The 23,292-nt window shown below is 37.8% G+C and overlaps 1 protein-coding gene across 1 annotated transcript in view; it reads left to right on the forward strand.

Moving 5' to 3' along the window:
• The window catches only part of MORC1 (MORC family CW-type zinc finger 1), a 155,481-nt gene that overhangs the window by 96,959 nt on the left and 35,230 nt on the right, over nucleotides 1–23,292 (forward strand). Inside the window, 6 exon segments of the mRNA XM_040980917.1 lie at nucleotides 14,602–14,667; nucleotides 16,547–16,721; nucleotides 16,776–16,864; nucleotides 17,047–17,092; nucleotides 20,831–20,964; nucleotides 21,431–21,535. Of these exon segments, the coding sequence (XP_040836851.1) occupies nucleotides 14,602–14,667; nucleotides 16,547–16,721; nucleotides 16,776–16,864; nucleotides 17,047–17,092; nucleotides 20,831–20,964; nucleotides 21,431–21,535 (615 nt within the window).

Genomic DNA, 23,292 nt, shown 5'->3' on the forward strand with positions numbered 1-23,292 from the left:
AACCTGAAAATGTCTCCCAAATAGAAGCCAAGACCACCAGTGATGATGCATACATTTGAAAACAACTACATTTGATGTAAAGCCTATATTGTAAAAAAGTTTATGTAGTTTGGGGGATCTTTTAAAGAAATAAAAACACAAAATATTAATTACGAGGCTAGTGTAAGATTATAGAAGTCTTATTTTCAGGGAGAATCTTGAGGTATAGTATCCACTTGTTTCATTATTCACTTGTCATTTGTTTCTGAATGTGGTATACTGTTTGCTTGCCACAGAAATTTTTTTGTGGTGGAAGATAATTATTTTTTAAAAATATCTCCATCTCCTTTAACCTATGCAATTTCTTTCCTGAAACTTACATAATTGTGTACTTGGTGTATTGTGAAACCTGCTGAATCATGATCAGTACACGTAAGAATAAAGTTTGTGAAAAATTGAATTAAAAGTTAAATTTATTTAGGTACAAAATTTTGAAATCTACACATAGTATTTTCACCATACACACATCCCCTGAGCTGCCCGAAGCTCATGCTGCAAAGAGGAAAACATAAAAACAAGAGTGATTGGACAGTCCATGGTAAACACACCTAGAAAGTGCTCTTGTTCAAGGTGCTCTGAACATATTGGCACTTGTAACTCCTCACAGTTTCAGGATTGCTGTGATCCCTATATTAGATAAGGATAGTAAGGCACAGAGAGGTGATTTTTCAAAGATAGAATTAAAAATGTCTGGCCTCAGACTCCACCCTGCCTCCCTTGTTACTAAAGTCTAATTGTTCTTCTGATTGAGATCACCTGAGCAACATAAAAATAAAAGTAGGACCAAAATGCAAGATTTGTCCTTTAGTCAAACTTGTTTGAACTCATCTGCTTTCCTGTTTTTAGTTTATATCTTCAGTTGTCCTAAGTAGCAGAGACGTTTGAAAATAAAGGATGATAGTAACCAGTATTTGTCTTTTAGAGGCCTGCTGTGGAAGGTACAATGATCTATTTGGAAAGATGGTGGAAGGAGAGACTCTTAGGGGCAGTTTGAAGAAGGAAACAGAAGTAGCCAAAGGTGGTGACTGCAGTGGCCTGGTATTTGGAACTCTGATTGGAGGGCTTTAAGCAGTTTGCATTAAAAAAAAATCTGAAAATTTTTTAACATTTATCTATTTTTATTGGAAAGGCAGATAAGATTGCGGAGAGAAGGAGAGGCAGACAGAAGAATTTTCCATATACTTTGTCTATTCCCCAAATGGCCACAATGGCTGCAGCTGAACCAATGCAAAGCCAGGAGCTAGGAATGTTTTCCGAAGGAGTCTCCCATGCACTTACATGGTCCCAAGGCTTTAAGCCATCCTCTATTGTTTCTCTAGCCAGAAGCAGGGAGTTGGATTAGAAGTGGAATAGCAGGGACATGAATTAGCATCCAAATAATGTCCTGATGCTTACATGGTAAAGAGTTAGCTGTTGACTCATGGTACTTGGAACCCTAAGATTTCTTTATGAAACTAGTGACCTGAAGGCCTTCTAAAATCTATAATCCTGAAACCTAGAAACCCTGCATTGTCAAAAGAAGGGGATTAAGCTAGATTTGTGTAAAGAACTATTTGGATTTTAGATCCTATGAGGATTAGTTACCCGTGTTCTATTACAAATGATTAGGTGTCAAATAGCTGTATTTATTCATATGGTTTTGGTTGTGAACATGTGGCTTCTAAAGCAGAGCATGTTGTTATCTATTTAAATAATCATTTTGACTTTCCTTTGCTCCAGTTCTTATCCCTGGGCAATAGTTGGGATGTAGATGTGATCTTCCATTTGCTGAAGTTTGCACCACAGGGAACAAATTAAAATAAATAGATAAGCCTTGACATTAATTGGGGAGTATGGTAACCACCTTCCCCATACTCTTTCTCACTCTTACGAAAGAATTCTGTGTTCTTACTGTATGGGAATATAAACAATTCTGCAAGGGGGGGATATGAAACGTGCTTCTGTTGCTTTATAACTTGAGTGTTTCCTTGTGGTCTGAGGTCTCATCCCTCTCTTAAAATGTGTACTAGTGTGTACCTGAATGATTGTTCAGTGTATTTTCCGAGATCCATTCTTTCATGCAGGTTTAACACTACACTAGAAATTCCTAACTGTACAAAAACATTTAAAAAGACCCTTTTCTCTTTAATCCCACAAAGCTCTACTTTAAAGCTATGTGTCTGAGATTGTTTGATATGCTGAATAAGAACTTAATATGATGGAGGAAATATAGATCCCTGCGATCTATAGCAGGTGTAATCCTGGGGTCTGAGTCTCTGCCTTGTTGTCCAGAAGCGTCTCGTGTCCTGTAGTTAGTTGCCCCTGTGAGACTTTCTTACAGATTTTCCAGTTCTGTGTTTTGTTCTCAGAGGTAGATCATCTATGTAGCACTCACTGATTTTACTCGGCCATATGTAGGGCTTTATGAAATAATGAAATGTAATAGTCTTGCTGGAAGAGTCTATGAGTGTCATTTAAAAAATAAAGACTGACATCTTTTATTTCTAGGATAATCAGTCCTCTTTGAAATCTACAAAGATGATGATAAAAATAGCTTTCATTAGTGAAAGCACTAAATAATAGAGGTAGAATCGCAAGACTTCCAGTGTTAGATTTTTGTTTTATAAAAAATGCAATCAAGGATGTATAAATATGATCCTCAGATTTCAAAAAGGCTTGTACTTCATTTAAAGAAAATGTTTTAACAATTGCAATCCAAGCCGATGCTAAAATTCTATTAGCAGGGTTGTATTGATGCGTGGCAATCTCTGTCTCTTCTCAGAATTAGAAGGAAAACTTGGGGGAAACTACTCAACTTTAAGGTTAGCAGCATTTAACATATGCAAATTTATTTGGATGCACTAATTATATTTATATCTGTTGCTGCAGAAGATGATGCAATAGAAAATTTGAAATACCATGTTTTCGAAAATATTTCCCTAAATTACTTGCGGTATTTTTCTCATGTTCTTTTCTCAGCAATTTTGCTGGATCAATAAATTAAATATGCAGGTATTTCTTTGGTATCTAGTATGATCTGGGTGAAGTACTAAGTTCATTGAGTTGTGCAACTTAAACATAATCACAAACTTAAATTTCAGAAGAAAGGAAGTTGGGTTGAGGGAAAATGGCTACTGAAAAAGAATGAAATGAGTGTCATGAGTAATAAACTATGTTTTATACTGAAATATTGGAGAAAAACAAAGATGTAAATAGGTTAAGTAGGATTGAAGCAAATTTGTGGTTGGCAAGATTTCATAGTTGTTTCTGGCCTGAGGACACAGAGCCAGTAAAGTTGTAGAAATGTAACACGGAAGAGCTGTGAACTGAGTGATAGCGCTAGAGCCCAGCAAAGATGATCACTAAAGCCTATATAGAGTACTTCAGTTAAGGTAGTGGTAGAAACTTTTTTCCCCTTCTGAGACTATGGGAAAGAAGTTAGGACATTCTCAGACCCATAATAATTACTGGTTTTGTTTTCTTCTGTAAAGATGTAGCAAACCTGTCTGTTGATAGTGAAAGAGGTAGGCTTTGTATAGAGAGCAGAATGAAGATTCCCACTCACTTGTATGGGTTTGGAACCGTGCTGATATGGGACAGGTATAAAGGATTGTCTTGAAAAAGGTAAGAACAGTAGATATTTTTCATGATGGGAATTCATTGCTCATACAGATGTTAGGACCCACAGTTTCTCAGCAAAGGTGGAAAATGATCAATGATGATGCATTCCAAGGCTGCACCTTCTCAGGATGGGTATGGCAGAGCTGGTGGAATGGACTGTCCCATACAAAACTGAGGATGGAAAGGCAGGCAGGCAGGCAGGCAGGCAGGGAGAGTGTATGATACACGGAGAGGAAGGAGCTGAGGGAAGAGGTTCAGTGGATCTGAGAGATTTCATAGTCCTGTACAAAGCAGCAGAGTTGTAAATTACAAGAAAAATAAAAGTATTTCAGAGGCAGACTACTTTCCTTTTGAATATTTGCCCTCATAACAATTTTGTTGCTGTTGTCATTAGCATCTGTTTCAGTTTTGGAGTAAAATTTTGATTGATATATCATAGTTTTACATGTTTATGTAATACAGTGTGGTATTTCAATAAATTTGAGGGAACTTCATGAAGTTTATGGAAAACTGTAATTAAAAGCTAAATTTAGTTTACTGAAAGAGAATTTTGAAGTTTACATATGGCTTTTCCATCTAAGCTTCCTGATATGCGTTGCGTGTGAGCGTTTTTTAGTGAGTCATTTATTTGAAAGTCTCAATTATAGAGAGAGAGAGAATGAGAGAAAGGAAGAGACAGAGAGAGAGAGAAAGGGTTTGAGAGAGGGGGGAGAGAGAGAGAGAGAAAGAGAAAGGAAGAGAGAGAGATCTTCCATCTACTGACTGATTCCACAGATGGCTACAATGGCTAGATTTGGCCGGCCCAAAACTAGGAGCCAGAAGATTCTTCTGGATCTCCAAGCTTCAGGCCATCTTCCACTATTCTCGCAGGCACATAATCAGGAGCCTGATCAGAAGTGGAACAACTGGGACACAAACCACAAGCCGGAGTCCGTATCGTATGCCCACTGGGGTAGCTTTATTGGCAGTACCACAGCACTACCTGTGAACTTTTTGAAAATAAATAATATTCATTTCATCCAGGTATCTTTAAATTGCATTTCTGTAAATGTTATTAAGTTACCTTGAATAATGTGAAATAAGGAGGTTAGGAGAATTGATATATTAATTACCCAAAACATTTATTATTTCTTTGTGTTTGGAATGTTCAGGATCTGCTTTGTTTTGACTTGCACAATTAATTATTATTATTATGATAAAGAGAGCAGATTTCATGTATTCGTAGATACAATTACAAGAAGACCTCCTACACTTTCCTCAATCTGCCTCCCTCCCTCCCCTTTCTTCAGTTTTTGCAAAGATGTGATTTTAATCCACTCTACATTCACAGGATTAATTCACCATAACCATAATATTCAGCAAGTTAAAAGTAGGGAGACCACACTTCCACAAGAGAATAAATAAGGGCGAAAAACAATCACATCACAAACTGTTTTCATTCCTATACATTCTTTGTATCCTACACTAACTGCCACATAGCAGAGAAAGCATAAATTTCTTTTATGTCACTTTCAGTGTTCACCGCAGCTGTCCTTCCGTCCTGAAGAGCACTGGAAGTTATTTCTTTTGTTCTTACATCTTTCTATTCTTTACCCATTCTTTTATCCCTTTCCCTTTTCCCCACACGTCTCAGACTGCTTAAGCACTGCTGACCAGTGGCTTTATGGCATCCATTTTTTAAAAAGATTTATTTATTTTTATTAGAAAGGCAGATATACAGAGAGGAGGAGAGACAGAGAGGAAGATCTTCTGTCCAATGAGTCACTCTCCAAGCGGCCTCAACGTCTCGAGCTGACCCAATGTGAAGCCAGGAGCCAGGAGCTCTTCCGGGTTTCCCACACGGGTGCAGGATCCCAAAGCTTTGGGCCGTCCTCAACTGCTGTCTCAGGCCACAAGCAGGAAGCTGGATGGGAAGCAGGGCTGGTGGCATTAGAACCGGTGCTCATATGGGATCCCAGCTTGTGCAAAGCAAGGGCTTTAACTACTACACTATTGCGCTGGTCCCTGGCATCCGTTTTCTTAACTTGTGCATATGAGTAAGACCATATGGTATTTCTCTACCTGACTTACTTACCATAATAACCACAAATGACAGGGTTTTGTTCTGTTTTTGATCAAATACAATTTCTTTGTGCGTTCATGCCACATATTCTGTGGTGATCACCATTTGCATTGATTCCATATCTTGGCTATTATTAGTTGCGGTAAAAGTGGAAGGTATATGTTTCTTTAACTTATTGGTTTTATTACTTTTGTATTGATGCCATGTAATGGCCTTGCAGGTTGTCCTGTGGTAGGTCTGCTTCTCCATTTGCAGGAAACGTCATAGTCTTTTCCATAATGCCTGCTTTGATGTTCAAACTAACACTTCGTGAGAGTTTCCATTTACTTGTATTCCTACTAGCATTTCTTGTTTTTCTGTTTTTGATAATATCTGTTCTAACTGGTATGATTTAGTAGCTCATTATAGGTTTGACTTGCATTTCTGTAATGATTAATGATGTTGAGCGTCTTTTCATATAATTCCTAGCCATTTGTATATATCTTTTTTTAAGAGATGTCAAATCATTTGCCTATTTTAAACTGTTATTTTTTTTTTTACTATTAAGGCTTTTCTTTTTTCCTTCTTCTGTCCTTCCTTTCTCTCTCTCTTTCCTTGCTTCCTACTTTCCTTCCTTCCCTCTCTGTTTTTATTTCTCATTCCTTTTCTTTTTTCCTTCCTTTTTTCTTTCTTTCTTCTCTCTTTTTCTTGAGTGCCTCATAAATTGTGTGTGTTAACCCAGTATCAGTTGCAAATATTTTCCTCATTCTGTAGGTTGTCTTTTCATTCTGTTGATTACTTCCTTTATGGTGCAAACTGTTTTTAGTTTGACTTCTTTAATATTTTTTTCTTTTATTGTCTATACTTATGGAATCTATCCAAAAAACCTTTGACCAGAAAAATGTCCTAAAGTGTTCGCCTCTAGTTTCATACAGTATTTTCATAGCTTTGAACCTTACATTTAAGTTGTTGGTCTGTTTTGTGCTAATTTTTGGTATAGTAAGATACATAGGAATCAAGTTTAATTCTACATATGGATTCTAGTGATCTTCATGCCTTTTGTTTAAGAGATTTTTTACTGTCTAATATGCATTGTTCACATATACTGCAAAGATAGAGGCAAAATTAAGGAAGATGAACAGAACTTGGGTAAGTGAGAGCAATGGTATTTAGTATTCCTAAAGATATGATGCACGGGGCCTCTGCAGTAGTGTAGTGGTTAAGATCCTTGCCTTCAACACGCCGGGATCCCAAATGTTCATTGGTTCTAATCCCACCGGCCCTGCTTCCCATCCAGCTCCCTGCTAGTGGCCTGGGAAAGCAGTCGAGGATGGCCCAAAGCTTTGGGACCCTGCACTCAGGTGGGAGACCCGGAAAAAGTTCCTGGCTCCTAGCTTCGCATTGGCTCAGCTCCAGCTGTTGCGGCCACTTGGGGAGTGAACCATTGGACAGAAGATCTTCCTCTGTCTCTCCTCCTCTCTGTAATTTGACTTTCCAATAAAAATAAATAAATCTTAAAAAAAGATATAATGCACATTTTCTAAAGTTGTAATGAAATTGTAAGCATTCATTAACTAGTTAAAACACTTCTGATATTAAAACTAAGAGAGAATAAAGTATTCAGTCCAGTTGTTTTTCAGTGTTTCTTCTCTATTTTCTGTTTTCCAGTTGTGAGTAATTTTTCCAACTTGAATTTTTAAAGATTTATTTATTCGTTAATTAAAAAAAATTTTATTGTGAAAGTTAGATGTACAGAGAAGAGGAAAGACAGAGAGGAAGATCTTCTATCTAGTGATTTACTCGCCAAGAGGCCGCAACAGCCGAGTGTGAGCTGATCAGAAGCTAGGAGCCAAGAGCCTCTTTCGGGTCTGCCATTTGGGTGCAGGTTCCCAAGACTTTGGGCCATCCTAAACTGCTTTCCCAGGACAAGGGTAAGGAGCTGGATGGGAAGCGGGGCCTCTGGGATTAGAACTAGAGACCATATGATATCCTGGTGTGTGCAAGGCAAGGACTTTAGCTGCTAGGCTACCACACCAGTCCCTCAAATTTATTTTTGTTTTAAAGTTAGAGTTACAGGGCCTGGCGGCATGGCCTAGTGGCTAAAGTCCTTGCCTTGAACTTTCTGGAATCCCTTGTGGGCGCCTATTCTAACCCCATCCATCTTCCTGCTTGTGACCTGAGAAATCAGTCATGGATGGCCCAAAGCCTTGGGATCCTGCACCTGCATGGGAGACCTGGGGGAAGTTCCTGGCTCCTGGCTTCAGATTGACACAACACTGGCCATTGTGATCATGGTAGATCTTCCTCTCTGTCTCTCCTCCTCTCTGTATATCTGACTTTGCATTACAAATAAATAAATCTTTTAAAAAAAGAGTTACAGAAAGAGAGGGAATGAAGAAAGAGAGAGAGTGAGAGGTTGAGAGAGAAAAAGAGGGGTATGTTCCATCTACTGGTTCACCAAATTATTGCAACAGGTAGACACTCTGAGTGTCCCACACGAATAGCAGAAGCCTAAGTCCTTGAGCCATCCTCTGCTGCTTTCCCAGGCACATGAATAGGAAGCTGGTTAGGAAGTGGAACAGCCAGAACTCTAACATTGCTTATTTGGTTTCTCAAGGTCACAGGCAGCAATTTAACCATTTGCACTGCAGCACCAGCCATATGTGTGATTTTAAAATGCATCATTTGACCCCCATAATTATTGGTTCAAAATGTAGTTAGAAATATGAGCTATTTTTCTATAATATCTCAGTTGTTTTGTAGAAACAATTCTGAAATTAAAATGAAAGAAGGACATTTACTAAAACTGCTAAATATTTGCTCACAGTCCACTTTAGTGATATAGTTGGAAGTTTCGGTCACAATCCATCACAATAAAACTGTGTAGCAAAATTTTATTTCCTTTCAAGCCAGCAAAAAAACTATGCTACAAATCTTAAGATCTGAATTATTAACTAATAACTAAGTGAATTATGTATAATTACCAACCTAGGCTCAATCCATTTTGCTGACTGAGAAACAGTACATACCAGGGTTAAGCAGACACTGGGAAAAAATATACATTATCAATTAATATAAAGCATCTGAATGCTGTCATAACATTCAACAGATAGTGGAGAAGTAATGTTATGGATGGAGAATAGACGTGTGGCAGTCATTCAATTGAAGAAGTGATGGGCAATAGACTCAAGAGCATCTTCTTATCTTGTCAGCCATAAGCATTTTATTGGCATGTATTATACTGTATATATTGTGCTAGGTACCTCAGATTTTTAAAATCACTTTGGAAGTTCATTATTCCAAGACACAAAACTAATCCTGCAATCATAAGGCAGCAATGTACACACAATTATGAGGGCAAGTTAGTGTTTTCAGAAACTTGAGGTAGAGACATGGTTATATAGACTTCCATCGTTTTTCTGAAAGTCTTCTAAAAACACTGAGGGAAATGGATAACAAAAATCCATCCTAGATATATAGGACACCTGGTTTCTTCCTAATCCTGGAACCTGCTCCAACCGAAAGAAATGTTGTACAGACAACAGTGCAGCCTCAGCGTGGTAGCACAGGAGGTGGAGACTGGTTAGCCAGAAGTAAGAATGTGTAAAGGAATCATGAGTAGAATGAATCTTTTAAAGATTTATTTTATTTTTATTTGTTATTTATTTTTAAAATATCTTTTATTATTTTCTATGACATAGTTTTGTAGGTACAGAGATTCCCCCCATTTCTTCCCCTCCCACTGTTCTCCTCAATCTTACTACTTACAACTTCAACCTTCTGCTATCTATGTGCACCAAGGCATTGCAGGTATAGACATATATTCACCTAGAGGAACTAATGGAGACTAGCATACTGAGAAGGGAAGGGTTGTTGTAATATATACATCTTTATTCACCCCCCCAAAAAAAGGATTCACAAAGAAACTGTTAAATATAGTATGGCAATAGATGCTAGAAAATAGCATTGTCTATGCCTATAATGCAAAGATTTATTTTATTTTTACTTGAGTTACAGAAAGAGTGCCAGAGATCTTCCTTCTGCTGGTTTTCTCCCCAAATGCTTACAAGGGTCAGAGCTGAAGTGATCCAAAGCCAGGAGCCAGGAGCCAGGAGCCAGGAAGATTCTTTGGGTTTCCTACATGTGTGTGGAGGCCCAAGGACTTGAGCAGTTTCCCACTGCCTTCCCAGGCTGTAAGCATGGAGCTGGATTGGAAATGAGCCAATCATAACCCGAAATGGATCCCATATGGGCTGTTGGCACCATAGGAGTAATTTAGCCTAAGACATGGTACTGGCCACAGATGCATTTTTCTTAAGTAAAATTTTTTTTTTCATGAAAAAGGTGATGTTTGAAGTAACAAATTACAGATATGAAGCTTCATGTAGGAACAAACATATTAGAAATACTCAACAGTAACACAGAACCTAGTAAAACCATAGAGAGAAATTGCAAAGTAAAATGCAGATCTCTTTGTCCAGCAGTCATTGAAACCAAGCCAGTTGTAGGTACAAAACAATCCAGTTTGACGTTAAACTTCTCTGCAAAAAATCCAACTCCAGGTGACAGCAAAATAAGAACTACTCAAGGAAATGAAGTGCAAACCAAGATGTCTATATTTGTTTTTCTTTTACCAAAAGCTTACAAATAGTTTTAAAATCTAGAAAATTCAGGAAATACTCTCATGATTTTTTCTTGAGGAAAACACTAGAGATCAAACATTAATCCTGCAACAATGTCGGAAAATTCTACAAAAGAGGACCTGAAATAGTTATTAATTGTTTTCAATTTTAGAAATGAAATTAAAACATGCAACATTAGGCTGCCTGTGCCCTGACAATGTAGGGATAATTCAGTTACAAAACAAGGAAGTCAAAGGCCAAAGAGCCAATAGTTTAATGTTTGCTTCTCCTGAGTGTTAGAGGGGACCGAGACATGTGCAGGTGTGAAAGTTCCACCTTAGATGTTGAGGAACATCGTGCGAGTGCCAGGCATCAGGCGATGCAAGAAATGGGCAAAACAAATGTTGACAGTGCTCACAGAGATAGATTCTATCCAAAGATGTAAGAGTATTTTGGAAAGTTAGTGCCATGGATGTTATGAACAAAAAAAGAAATGAAATGCCTTGTGAATACATGGGAGAGAACATTACATACGTAGTGTGTTTTCTTCATATTTACATACATTAACGAAAGAATTGTAATGGAATAATTACAGTGCATTTTCTGTGACACTGAAAATCTATGCTGATAATACATTTGTTAAAGATAATGATAATAATCAAAAAAGGATCAGCACTCTGGTGTAGCACATTAAGCCATCTCCTTGCAGCGCAGGGGTCCAATATGGGCGATGTTTCAGGTCCTGGTTGCTTTACTTCCAATCTAACTTCCTGCTAATGTGACTGGATAAGCCATAGAAGATAGTCCAAGTACTTGGGCCCCTTTGCCTTCATTAGAGACCCAGAAGAAGCTCCTGGCTTCACCTGTCCCAACCCTAGCCACTTCAGCATTTGGAGAGAGAGAGACAGAGGATGGAAGACCTTTCTTTCAGTCTCTCAGTCTCTCCTTCTCTCTCTGTCTCTTTATCTATAATTCTGCCTTCAATCAAATAAACCTTTAAAATAAAATAGATCATACAGTAGCACCATTTTCTCCAAGAAGGTTTTTGTATTCTGTTTTATTTCTTCATCGACACATTGGTCATTCTGTAGCATGTTATAAGACTCCATGGTGCTGTAATTTTTTTAAACTTCATTTCTGTTATTGATTTTGTTTTATGGCTGTTCATTTAAGGAAATATATAGCAACGGCATAATAGAGACTTGTATATCCAGATGTGAAAATGCAGTGCAGAATGCATTCTGCTTCCAAATCCAAGGACTCCCAGTGAGACTCCTGGAAGTAGCTTGACAATAGGATGCTGGACTATCTGCTGTTTTCCATACTGGCAATGTCAGGACACACTTGACTAGCAGATTGATAGACTTATGATTACTTATGAAGGACTATACTATTGTAATATTGTGGGGGGAGGGAATTTCGGGAGAAGGTAAGGAAAATCCCAGACCCTATGGAATTGTATCATAAAATTAAAAATAAAATAGAAGGGAAAAATAAAATAAAATAATAAAAACAAACAAAACATTTTAAATGCTTGAAAGGATAATAAAATGCAAGAGAAAGTAGCAGGAATGAACTAATATTGTTTATAAACACACGTTCACATATGTGGTATCTTATGGTAAGATGAATGAGTTGAACTTAACTCCAGTAAAGAATAAAGAACTTCAAATCTTACCACAAAGTGAAGACCAAAGTCTGTAGTTTCTGCAAGTCACATACATATGTAAGTGTTCATTTTGAAAGGTTTAAATATTATTTCAGACAATACGCATGAAGAAAATACAAGTCCGGTCTAATAGAAAAATGAAAACTGAGGGAAAAAACATTAAATAGAGCAAACATGGGCACTTTGTTAGGCTGAAAGCTTCAATTCATGATACAAATTATCAAGTGCAGATATTTCATATCTGTTCTGTAATGTCAAGTTCCGTTAAACAAAATCCACATGATGAATGGCAAAAGATCCAAACACACCAAAGATAAGAAATTTTTTGTTCTCCGACTGAGAATACTTAAACCATCAGTAATCATATACAATTGTTAGATGTGTATCTAACCTTATACACTCAGCAGTAGTGAATTATATTTCTTTTCAAATTATCTTAGATTGTTTACAAGAATAATTATATTCTAGGGTCAGTTTCCACTTTTAGCACAAGTTATATATTGGGAGGCCACAGGGATGGCTCTTGTGGTTGGGTTCTTGGCACTTGCATTTAAAGTAAAAAATATCTTAAAAGATCAACAAGAAAGTGTAGAAGTAGTTACTTACTAGTAGAATATAAACTGAGCAAATTGAGAATGTGGTAATAAGGAGAATTCTTTTTGATATTCTTTAAAAATGTATGTTTTTCCTTGTGAAGTTGCTACCTATATTAATATAGATGCCACAGGAAATAGAAGATAAAAGTCAGCTCTCCTGTGGGGAACTGGAGGAGACAGTTGGAGTGGACAGTATTTAAACTGAGAAGTAAAGAATGAGTGGAGTTTGTTTGATTTGGCAGATTGGAAAGGTCATTCCAGGACAAGAATTGAATGAAAGGAAAGAATAGTAAGCCACACGTCAATTTGAGGAGTAGTAAACACAGTTGGGCATTGAGATAAATGAGAGCATGGAAAAGGTGATGGAAGAAGGATAGGAAATAGGCCTGAAAAGACATTTAGAAAGCTAGATGCTTCCTTTGGAAACCGGCTGTGTGTCATGTTAAGTTCTAGTATGCTCCATTCAATAAAAATAGAATACCTACATGACATTTCTTGTTCTTGGTGCCGCATAAAGGAAACTCATCCTTCTAGGCTAGTGGTTGTCAATCCTGTGTATTGAAAACACTTGGCAAACATCAGAAATACTGATGCCAAATTCTATTTCACACGATCAAATTTCAATTACAGACTTCATGTTAATAGTTTCTAAAAGGGTTGTTAACATCCACATGTAAAAATTAATATCCACTTTACTACTTTCTTCTTCATTCCTCCATCTTACTTTATCAATAATAATAATATGGTATAGAAAGTGTTTGTGGCATAGCTGTAAAAAAACTGCTGGACTAAAACCAAGAAAGGAGATAATTGAAAGTATTTCAAGCAAGAAATTATACAGGCTGTTAAAAAGAGCAGTGAACAAAAAGATGATGAAAATTATGAAGGAAAGCATTGTGAATTTATAAGATTTTCATTTCAGAAATGCACATGACTTGACCACTGGTTAGATATGTGGGGCTGAGCTTATTGGTGAGCCAAGTATAACTGAAGCTTCTGGTTTAAAAGTTTGGATATTTGATGACGTCATTCATGAAGAGAGGAAACACACTGGGAAGTACTAGTTAGGGCAGGTCCAGAGGCAGAGGTGAAATGATGGATTTGATTTTGAAGAGTTGCAGTGAAGGTACCTACAGCTGATAAAATATCAGTAAGGGACATTTGGATCTCAGCGGAGAAAAGACTATTTTAAAACCTGCACTGAATGGCCTTCCACATCAGATAATATTTCAGCAAAGACTAGACCCAAACTTAACAGATGCCAGGACTCCAGTTTATAGGGTAGAACACGAGAAGAGCAAGGTCAAGCTTACCTTCTACCACCTGGCATGATAGGGCTGTGGCAAAGGGTGTGTGTGTGTGTGCGCGCGCGCGAGTTCCACAGGGGAACAATTATGAGGATGCCTGAGCTCAGAGTGCAGGGTCTGCACTTCCCTTCCATATTCATCGGAGTTCTGCATCAACATCCGATCTTTTTAACATCTGTTCATATCAGAATACTAGCTTCAATTGCTTTTTGGAGCAATTGCTCCCCTAACCCTTGCTGCACCCCTCAGTACAATCCAGGAGCAGCTGGATGTTTGTGATAAGGCTTCAACTCAGGTTTTATGGACAGAATAGGGTCTAATTTGCACTCACCGTTCCCCTGAAACTCAAGCCCAAGGCTTGAGAAAACTGTTTCTGTTTCCAAAGATCAGGATCATAGGAGACCCTGGGCCCTGCAAGTGGGAAATGGAGGGTCTGGTCAGGGAGGGAGATAGAACTGTGCAGCCTGAGACCCTGACAGGGTTTGAAGAGGTGGCACCTGAGGTCCTCAAAAGATGCTTGGCCTGCAATACTTCAGCAACCCTTTGGGTTCTCTTGCAGCATCCACTCATTGTTAGCCAAATATCACTCAGCATGGCTAAACTAAAAGAACCTTTAAAGCAAATATATGTGAGAATGTGCTGTCCTGACTTCTTTAAGAAGCGAAGGTGTCTGAATTATGCTATTTTTACTTACACTCTACTTAATTATTTCTTTTCCTCACAAAAGCTTCAGTTTATACCAACAAGCAAGATCTCTGAGCTTACTTCCGAGTGCCTCACTTCAGCACCTACGGTGAGTAAGTAGGATTGAGCCATTTGTGTCATGTTTCTCATCTGAAGAATGGGCCATATAAGGGCCGAATAGAGAACAGAGTTCAGAAAGTGAACACTAACAGATTTTAACTATCAGTTTTGGTTTCTGAATAGGGCGATATATCTGTGTCTCAGGGAAAATATCGAAAATAAAATATAAATCTAAAGTATACATGATCTTATTGCTTGGACACAATGAACATGTAAGACAACTTAATATATTTCTTTTAAGCAAATAGAAGAAAGTAATGCAGAAATTATTTGTTCAAAATATATAATATTCAAAATATATAATAATATAATATAAATATTATGTCTTGTATTTGCATTATATCACATGATGTTTGTTTTCTGAAGTTTAGAACCTAGAGGGGAAGAGTTTAAACTGTTCAGGTTTCCTTAAAAATTAACATTTGTAAACATTTTGAACTTCTCAGTTATTTCAGTCACACACAAACATGTGAAGCTATCATTTTAATTGTTCTTTTAGCAGGATCTGATGGGATTGGTAAATGCCAACCAATCATTAAGCAAACAGTTCATAGATATACCACATATAGTGAGTATCTGGCATTTTCTCACCAAAAATAAAGCACTCTAATTCGTGTTTAATAAGGAACTTTTCTTTCCAGAGCATCATTTTATTTTTACTTGTTACTACTAAATCAAGGTGTCAGGGACCACGGACCTCAAAATAATCTGAAACTGCTCTAGCTTGGTCACCTAAATCCAGCCTTTCATAGTAATTTATCAGAGATCACTGAATATCTGAATTGGACACTCATGCTCAGAGTCTCCCCAGTTCACCTGTCGTAAGTTACCAGCTGTGTCAATAAAGAGCAGTAACAATTGTTTGCAAGTGACTTGTGCTAGGAAACAGATGGTACATGTGTTGTTGTAATGCCTATAACAAAACTGTAGCAACAGGGCCCGGTGTGGTAGCTTACCAGCTAGGATCCTCTCCTTGCATGTGTGGGATCCCATATGGGTCCTGGTTCTAATCCTGGTGGCCTTGCTTCCCATCTAGCTCCCCCTGCTTGTGGCCTGGGAAAACAGGCCTTGGGCCCCTGTACCCTCTCAGGAGATTTGGAAGAGGCTCCAGGCTCCTGGCTTCAGATCGGTGCAGCTCTGGCCATTGTGGCTGCTTGGGGAGTGAATCAATGAATGGAAGATCTTGCTCTCTGCCTTTCTTCCTCTCTGTGTATCTGACTTTACAATTTTAAGAAGTTTTTTTTTTTAAACTGTAGCAACAATATTATGCCTTAAAGATTTCATTTAGATATGTAAAAATTGGTATATTCAGTTGCAAAATGATGCTCATTTATGAGAGAAAAATTGAAGCCACATTGTCTCTTTGCATCCTCACCAGTCAGGAGGAGAGAGAGCCAGACCAGTGGCTGTTAGGACTGTAATACGTAATAATATCCGCAGGAACACAGGTGTCACTTGTGCTTTTCCACAATGACTCTCACTCTGTTTTGTTTCATACAGTTCTGAGTGGGCTCTAACAAAGAGGCACACATATTCTAGGTCTCTGAGCAAGTGTGTCCTCAGTGGATGAAGAAGTGGCAACAAACAGGGGGCAGGAAGCAGGATGTGGGCTGAGGGTAAGGGCGGGGACTGACCTGTGTGTACCAGGGAGCTAAGGGCAAGCGAACTGTCTTGGGAGAATTTTAATTGCTGAATCAAATGATTAATCTGACACTATAGCAGGGTACACTTGCAAAGCTGATTTTCTAAACTTCTGATGCACACACTTTTTGCTGGTAGTAAAAGGTGTCAAGCAGTGTGGCAAGATGATAAGGAAATGGTAAGTAATTAAAAAGAAGATGGTTAACAAAAATACTTTCTGATTTAAGGAAAAAGGCGTAACCCGGAAAATCAGGCCTTCAGGTGACAGCTTGAAGCATGATTCTCTTTCATCCTTGGAGCTTTCGGACAGCCACAGAAGCCAAAAGAGACTGCCAGAGGAGGAATATTCTGATGTAGAGTATGTTTCAGAGACTAGCATTAGGAAAACATCAATGCAGAAGAGTGGCCCCAAAAACCTTCCACAAGAGACAGATTGTGATGTAGAGTTTGTTTCAGAGATTAATATTAGAAAAAAATCAGCACAGAAGAGAATGAGACACACAGCAGCCACGTCTGAAACTGTCAGCCTCGCTGAGAAATCCAAGGTATTGTTTTAATTCTTACAAGGTATGTGATAATTCACTTGCTCCAGAAGCAGCATTTGGTAAAGGTTTTCTTCATCTCCACATGTTAAAGCACTCTAATTATAGAATGCACAGTGCTATCTGTTTCCCGGACAGGGACCCGGTTTCTATTATTTTTTTTCCTTCATACTGTATTTTGGAAGAAAAGTTAGATTGCTAGCATCAGCACACTGTCGGAAGAGCTCACCAGTTGAAGGATGCCTGAATAAGAAAGCAATTTTAAATGTTCATTTAAGAGAAAAGTATTCATTGCGTCTTAGCCTTTGGCTAAGATCAAGTGCAACAAGAGAGAAATATTCAGATAGATAAACCATTAATTACAAACATTTTTAAAGGTTTTTCCATTTTTTATGTAAGAGGCAATTCTGCAGAATGAAGGAAACAGAGAGAAAGAGAGTGATCTTCCAGTTTCTGGCTCACTCCCCAAAGGGCCTCATTTATTCATAAAATTTGATGCTTAATGTCTTTTTGCAAATTGAATTCACTGTTGGGGGAGAATATGGACCACTGTTGAAAGCATTCAAGCGGCAGCCTTGGGATGCCTGCGTTGCAAACCAAAGAGCCTGATTGGAATTCCAGCTGTTCTGCGTTGATCCAGTGTCTGCTGATACGCACCCTGAGGGATAGCAGGTGATGGTTCAAGTACTTGAGAGGCTGCTACTCAAGTGGTGGTCTTGAATTGGGTTTCAGGCGCTGGTGTTAAGCTGGGCCCAGCTTTGAGTGTAGTGGATATTTGGGGAGTGAACCACAGAATGCATGATCTCTCTCTCTCTTTCCTCTGTGTGTGTGTGTGTGGGGGCGCTCTTTCAAATAAACACAGAAAATTAACAACATGCATTCAGAAGAGGTTCCAAAGGCTACACTCATCTGAAGAGCATCGTCCGCTTCACTTCTGCCATAAGTGAAACACTGTGTTAGCATCATGGTCACAAGATTGCTTAGGATAATTTTTTTCAGAAGGATTTTGAGCAACAGTTGCATTGCATTTATTTTAATAAATGGTGTACAGACTCTTCCTGAAAATCTTTAGTGTAAAGGTTTAATTTGTAAGTCAGTCTTTTGGGTGGCTTTTAAAATTTTTGAAATCTGTTTCTCTGTGATTTCAAATTTTTGCCTGAAATATTTTCTTGGCACGTGAGCCATGTGAATCTGTGTACAATCTGTAGAATTTTGATTTTTGCCTTCTATTATATCTCACAGCTAAATCTACAGACTTGTGTATTCTGGAAATATTTATTCTACCCTTGCTGTCATTGAAGTAATGTATGTTTGTAAAACAAAGTAGATGTATCACTTTTTTAGTCATATCTCCTGATTTCCTCAAAAACTCATTAGCTGTGCAATTTTTTTTAAAGATTTATTTTATTTTTATTACAAAGTCAGATATACAGAGAAGGAGAGACAGAGAGAAAGATCTTCCATCTGATGATTCACTCCCCAAGTAAGCGCAATGGTCAGTACTGTGCTGATCCACAGCCAGGAGCCAGGAACTTCCTCCAGGTCTCCCACATGAGTGCAGGGTCCCAAGGCTTTGGATCGTTCTTGACTGCCTTCCCAGGCCACAAGCAGGGAGCTGGATGGAAAGTGGAGCTGCTGGGTTTAGAACCGGTGCCCATATGGGTTTCCGGCACATTCAAGGCGAGGACTTTAGCTGCTAGGCCACGCCGCCCGGCCCTGCTGTGCAATTTTAAGATTAGGAATTTTTACATTTATTTGTAGATATCTTACATGCTTCAAAAACATGTAAGTCAGGCCCGGCATGGTGGCCCCTGCTTGTGGCCTGGGAAGGCAGTCGAGGATGGCCCACAACCTTGGGATCCTGCACCCACATAGGAGAACTGGAGGAAGTTCCTGGCTCCTGGCTTTGGATCAGTGCAGCACCGGCTGTTGGGGTCACTTGGGGAGTGAATCATTGGATGGATCTTGCTCGCTGTCTCTCCTCCTCTCAGTATATCTGACTTTGCAATAAAAATAGATAAATCATTAAAAAACATATATAAGTCAGAAATCAAGGGTCTGTCCAAATGGTACAAGACATTTTCGACATTTATAAGACTTATTTTACAGTAGCATTGTGACTATATGTGTATATATATAAGTATGTATTTGTCCATGTATAAATATCTGGAAAACAGCACAAATAAGGTTTATGGACTAATGAGATTAAAGCGTACCATGGGAAGGCATTTAGCATAGTTGCTAGTTTAGCAATTGATGTGCCTGCATTTCACACTGGAGTTCAGGTCTTGGGTGTGATCCTGCTTTCAGCTTCCTGCTAATGGAGCGTAGATGTTTGGAGGCAAGGAGATGATGATTCTGGTACCTGGCCATCTCTGTCATCCCCAAGGGAGATCTGGGAGGAATTGTCAGTGAATGGGAGATATCTCTCTACTTCTCAAATAAATCAATACATTTTTCAAACAGACAATGTATCTTTTCTGTGGACTTTTGAGGTAATAATTAGGATATATCCATTTCATAATACATAAGTATTTACAGCAGTTTGTAAGAAAAATTGAATTAAAGGAATGTTTATTTTATTACAAAATGTTTTTTGAAATTTATAGATTTTTTCATAATGGGCATTCTTTTGCTAATATTTTGAAAACCTTTTGTGTACCTGTGTGTGTGTACCTGTGTAGGTATGTATATTAGTTTATCTTCTTAAAATATGTCACTTTGCACACATTTTAAGACTCAACCTTGACTAGAACTATTTATGGTTGTTGCCCCATCGACTTGTAATTCTTGTGATAGACACAGACTGTACAGAAATTGTACCAACAGATGGCAACCAGCACCGTGGCAGTTTTCATGACACCATGGCAGATTTCAGTTAGTATGAGTGCTTACGATAGAGGATTTAATCCTTTCTCGTAGGACAGGGAAGTCTTTCTAGAAAAAAATAGTGACTAGCTTCTTAGGACTCAGTTCCAAATAGATTGTGAGAGGATAGGAGGAGAAGTTCTGGTTCATGAAAAGTGTACATTTGTTTAGGAGGGAAGGTGGTGATAGCTTGTATTGTATGGACAGAAAAATGGGAAGGGGATGTGGTTTGAGATGAATAATAATTTATTGTTGCAGTCACCCTACTATACTATACAGCATTAGAATTCCTATATATGTGCAATTTTATACAACATTAACAAATAAATTATTGTACATTCCAAACACTGTTACAGAGGAATGTCAAAATGATAATACATGTTTGCAGTGAAAGAAATGATAATTCTGATTTGGCCAGTGTATACACATTGTACTGGATACATTATAGTGCTGTGCTTCATAAGGACCTACAATCTGAAGTATCAGTCTTAAAAACAAAGTAGTTCCAAGAAGGAGAGTGATAGGACCACTCTTTCTTTTAGAAACAATTGCTCTGACCAAGTATGGAAGGTTAGCACAGAGCAAGATTGCTTTGTTGCACGTCGTCTTTTAACTCCTGCTTGGTCACATTAGGATGAACCCTTTGCCTGGGATATTCCCTTGTAAAAGGTGAACAGCCCACAGGGCCTGTGCTGGGCTTATTGCCTTGTGTGGGAACATTATTGTCTATTTCAGACTGAATGTTCTGCTTAAATATGTGTGTCCCATGGCACCCACCAAATGAGCTACTCTTTATTCTTATGAGATTCAACACTATTTACTCTTCATGTGAATGAGAACATGAATGGGCTATTTTTGACTGCTTTCCCAGGCCACAAGCAGGGAGCTGGATGGGAAGCAGGGCCGCCGGGATTAGAACTGGTGCCCATATGGGATCCCGGCGTATTCAAGGCAAGGACTTTAGCCGCTAGGCTATTGTGCTGGGCCCTCATTATAGTATTTTTTTTGGACAATACTAATATGAAGATATCTTAATAGAAGTATTTAAAGTCTCTCCTTGGGATTAATAATTGATGTCTAGAGTCTGGTTATTTTTTTTAGCAGTTATACATCATGAAAGTGGATGTGGGCAGACTAGTTCGACAGCACAGCAGTGTTCTAATGGAGAAATCATGGTAGTGTGGTCTAAAGTGATGGTGGTGGATATTACAGTACTCAGAAAGGCACTCGGTTTGGTAATTAGACTTGCTTACTTCAAAAGTTTTCTGTTAATATTTTTGGCTTGTGGGTAACAGACTGTAGAGAGTAGAACAGGGAAGGGAAGGGACCACTGTTCTGCAAGCCCTCTGATTCACTTTTTTTAAACTTGAATTTTTCATGATATAGTTCTGAGCACCACAGCTTCTATCACTCATCTATACCTAATTTGCTTTATAATGTACTTTTCCCTTTAAGTATTCTTTTATTTGAAAATATTTACTTGCCCATTTATTATTTTCCTTTAATGTACATTTTATTAGTATAAAAAAGCAACGTTTCTTTTTATTGCTGTAAGTGGTTAATCTTCCATGTGCTTATCTAAGGTATGTGCTTAGTAAGGGCAGTGAGTAGAGGCTGAAGGAGATAAAGCGTAAGTGTGGTTTCATGTGGACTGTTGATTGCTACTTACCTTGAATCTTTATTGTTAATACCATGTTGTAGATCTCTTCTTCAGAAATGAAAAGAAAGCAGCGACCAGACTTTGTAAAGAAATGTCAGGTACTGATGGACACTGAAACCAGCGACAGCGATCCAGAAGTAATCTTGGTGAGATAAGCTCTTCAGACTAAATGATTCCTTGAGATTTATTATGTTACATTCATGAAGATTATAGGAATACACAGTGCCTCTAAGTAACTGAAACTTTAGCTAAATAACCTAAACTGATACAGATAGACTGGAATTTAAACTCTGTGATTCCTAGTACTTTTGCCCTTCCCGTGTTACTTATCAGAGTAAGAAAGCTTTAATATTCATGTAAATATATATTTACATGAGCCCTTTCCATGTTGGTTATCAGAGTAAAAAGCTTTCATACACATGCAAATATTTAAATTTAGACATGCACATATATAACATATATGTATATATATGCATATTTACACATATGTGTATATGTATATATGTACATGTATACATGTAAATTTAAGCAGCCCAAGAAACCTCATGTCTAAATATGAATCATCTTAACGTTGCTGTAATTTATAATAAAGATACACACAAGAAAATGTAATGCTGAGTCAATGCATAGCAAGCTACTGCAAAGTCAAGTTGGGAAAAATCTATTCGAGAAATGAAGATACACTTTCCAGTTACACACAAAGTTACCGGTGATTTTAACCTGACAGGTGATGTCCCTTTGTCTTCATCAGGCCAATACAAGTCTTTGATATTTACCAAGGACAGATTCAAGGGACTGACCATATTCACAGCGCTTCTTTTGTTAAGTTGTGTTAAAGACATTATCCATTTTATTACTCATGTTCTTTGTGTTATATTTGGAAAAAAATATTAAAAGCGTGGTTAGATCATGGAACTTAATGTCAGGGTGATTTCTTTTATTACAGTATGGGTTTTGTTATTCATTTTAAGTCTCTGCTTGCAGTGAATTTATAGTTATTTTACTATACATTAGAGTAATTACAGTAATCTAGAAACAGATTGCTGTTTTTGACTTGATAACCTAAGTGAGGTACCTGAAAGTGCTATTTAAAATAATGGACTGGGTTTAAGTCACATGTTAGCCAAGTAGGAGAATATAATTTCATTTAACTTTAACTTTATTTATGTGCTCATTAACAGAAAATTGTTGTCACAGAATTTATGGTGTGACCATAATGATGCTTTTATTTTTATATGGGAAATTTTCAAACATACTAAATCAGCTTCTTTGTGCCTTTTTCCCAACTCCAATAGTTAAGGACCCATGGGTCAGTCATTTTTTATTCGTATCCCTTCCCTACCGCCATTACTTTCAGGCATCGTCTTGTGTTATCCATGAAGTATAATTGTTTTTAAAAGTCATTCAAATGCATGTTGAAAGGATACAGGATGATTTTGTAAATAGAAGAAGAAAAAAGGTCATAATCCAGGGTGCAAAGAAAATGAACGTAGATGTATTTTCAAAAGGAAAGGGGTCAGCATTTAATCAGAGGCTAGAAAGAAAGAAAGAACTGCAACCAGCGTTGCAGATAACACCCCCTCATACTCTTTGAAGCAATGTTTGGTATACCTGTAAATAAAGTAATATTTATATCACCATTTGCTTTGCAGACTCTTCAAAGTCTTTGTCTGTTTTTCATGTAACTGTTACTTTGTGGCATCTCCAAGCATTGCATAGGGCTTTTAGCAAATGCTTTTTCATGCATTAGGAATAACAATTCTATTTAAAATGTTGTTATCTTTTTATGTAATAATTTTCAAGTTCTTTTACTTGTAGATGTGTATGTTATGATTCATTTGTGTCTCTGTGAACATAGTGGGATATCTGTTTTCAAACTTAGGGTGTCTAATTAATTGGAATA

The sequence above is a fragment of the Ochotona curzoniae genome, unplaced genomic scaffold, assembly GCF_017591425.1.
Source record: "Ochotona curzoniae isolate NIBS_2020 unplaced genomic scaffold, NIBS_Ocur_1.0 contig_3498, whole genome shotgun sequence".
NCBI classification, from domain to species: Eukaryota; Metazoa; Chordata; class Mammalia; order Lagomorpha; family Ochotonidae; genus Ochotona; species Ochotona curzoniae.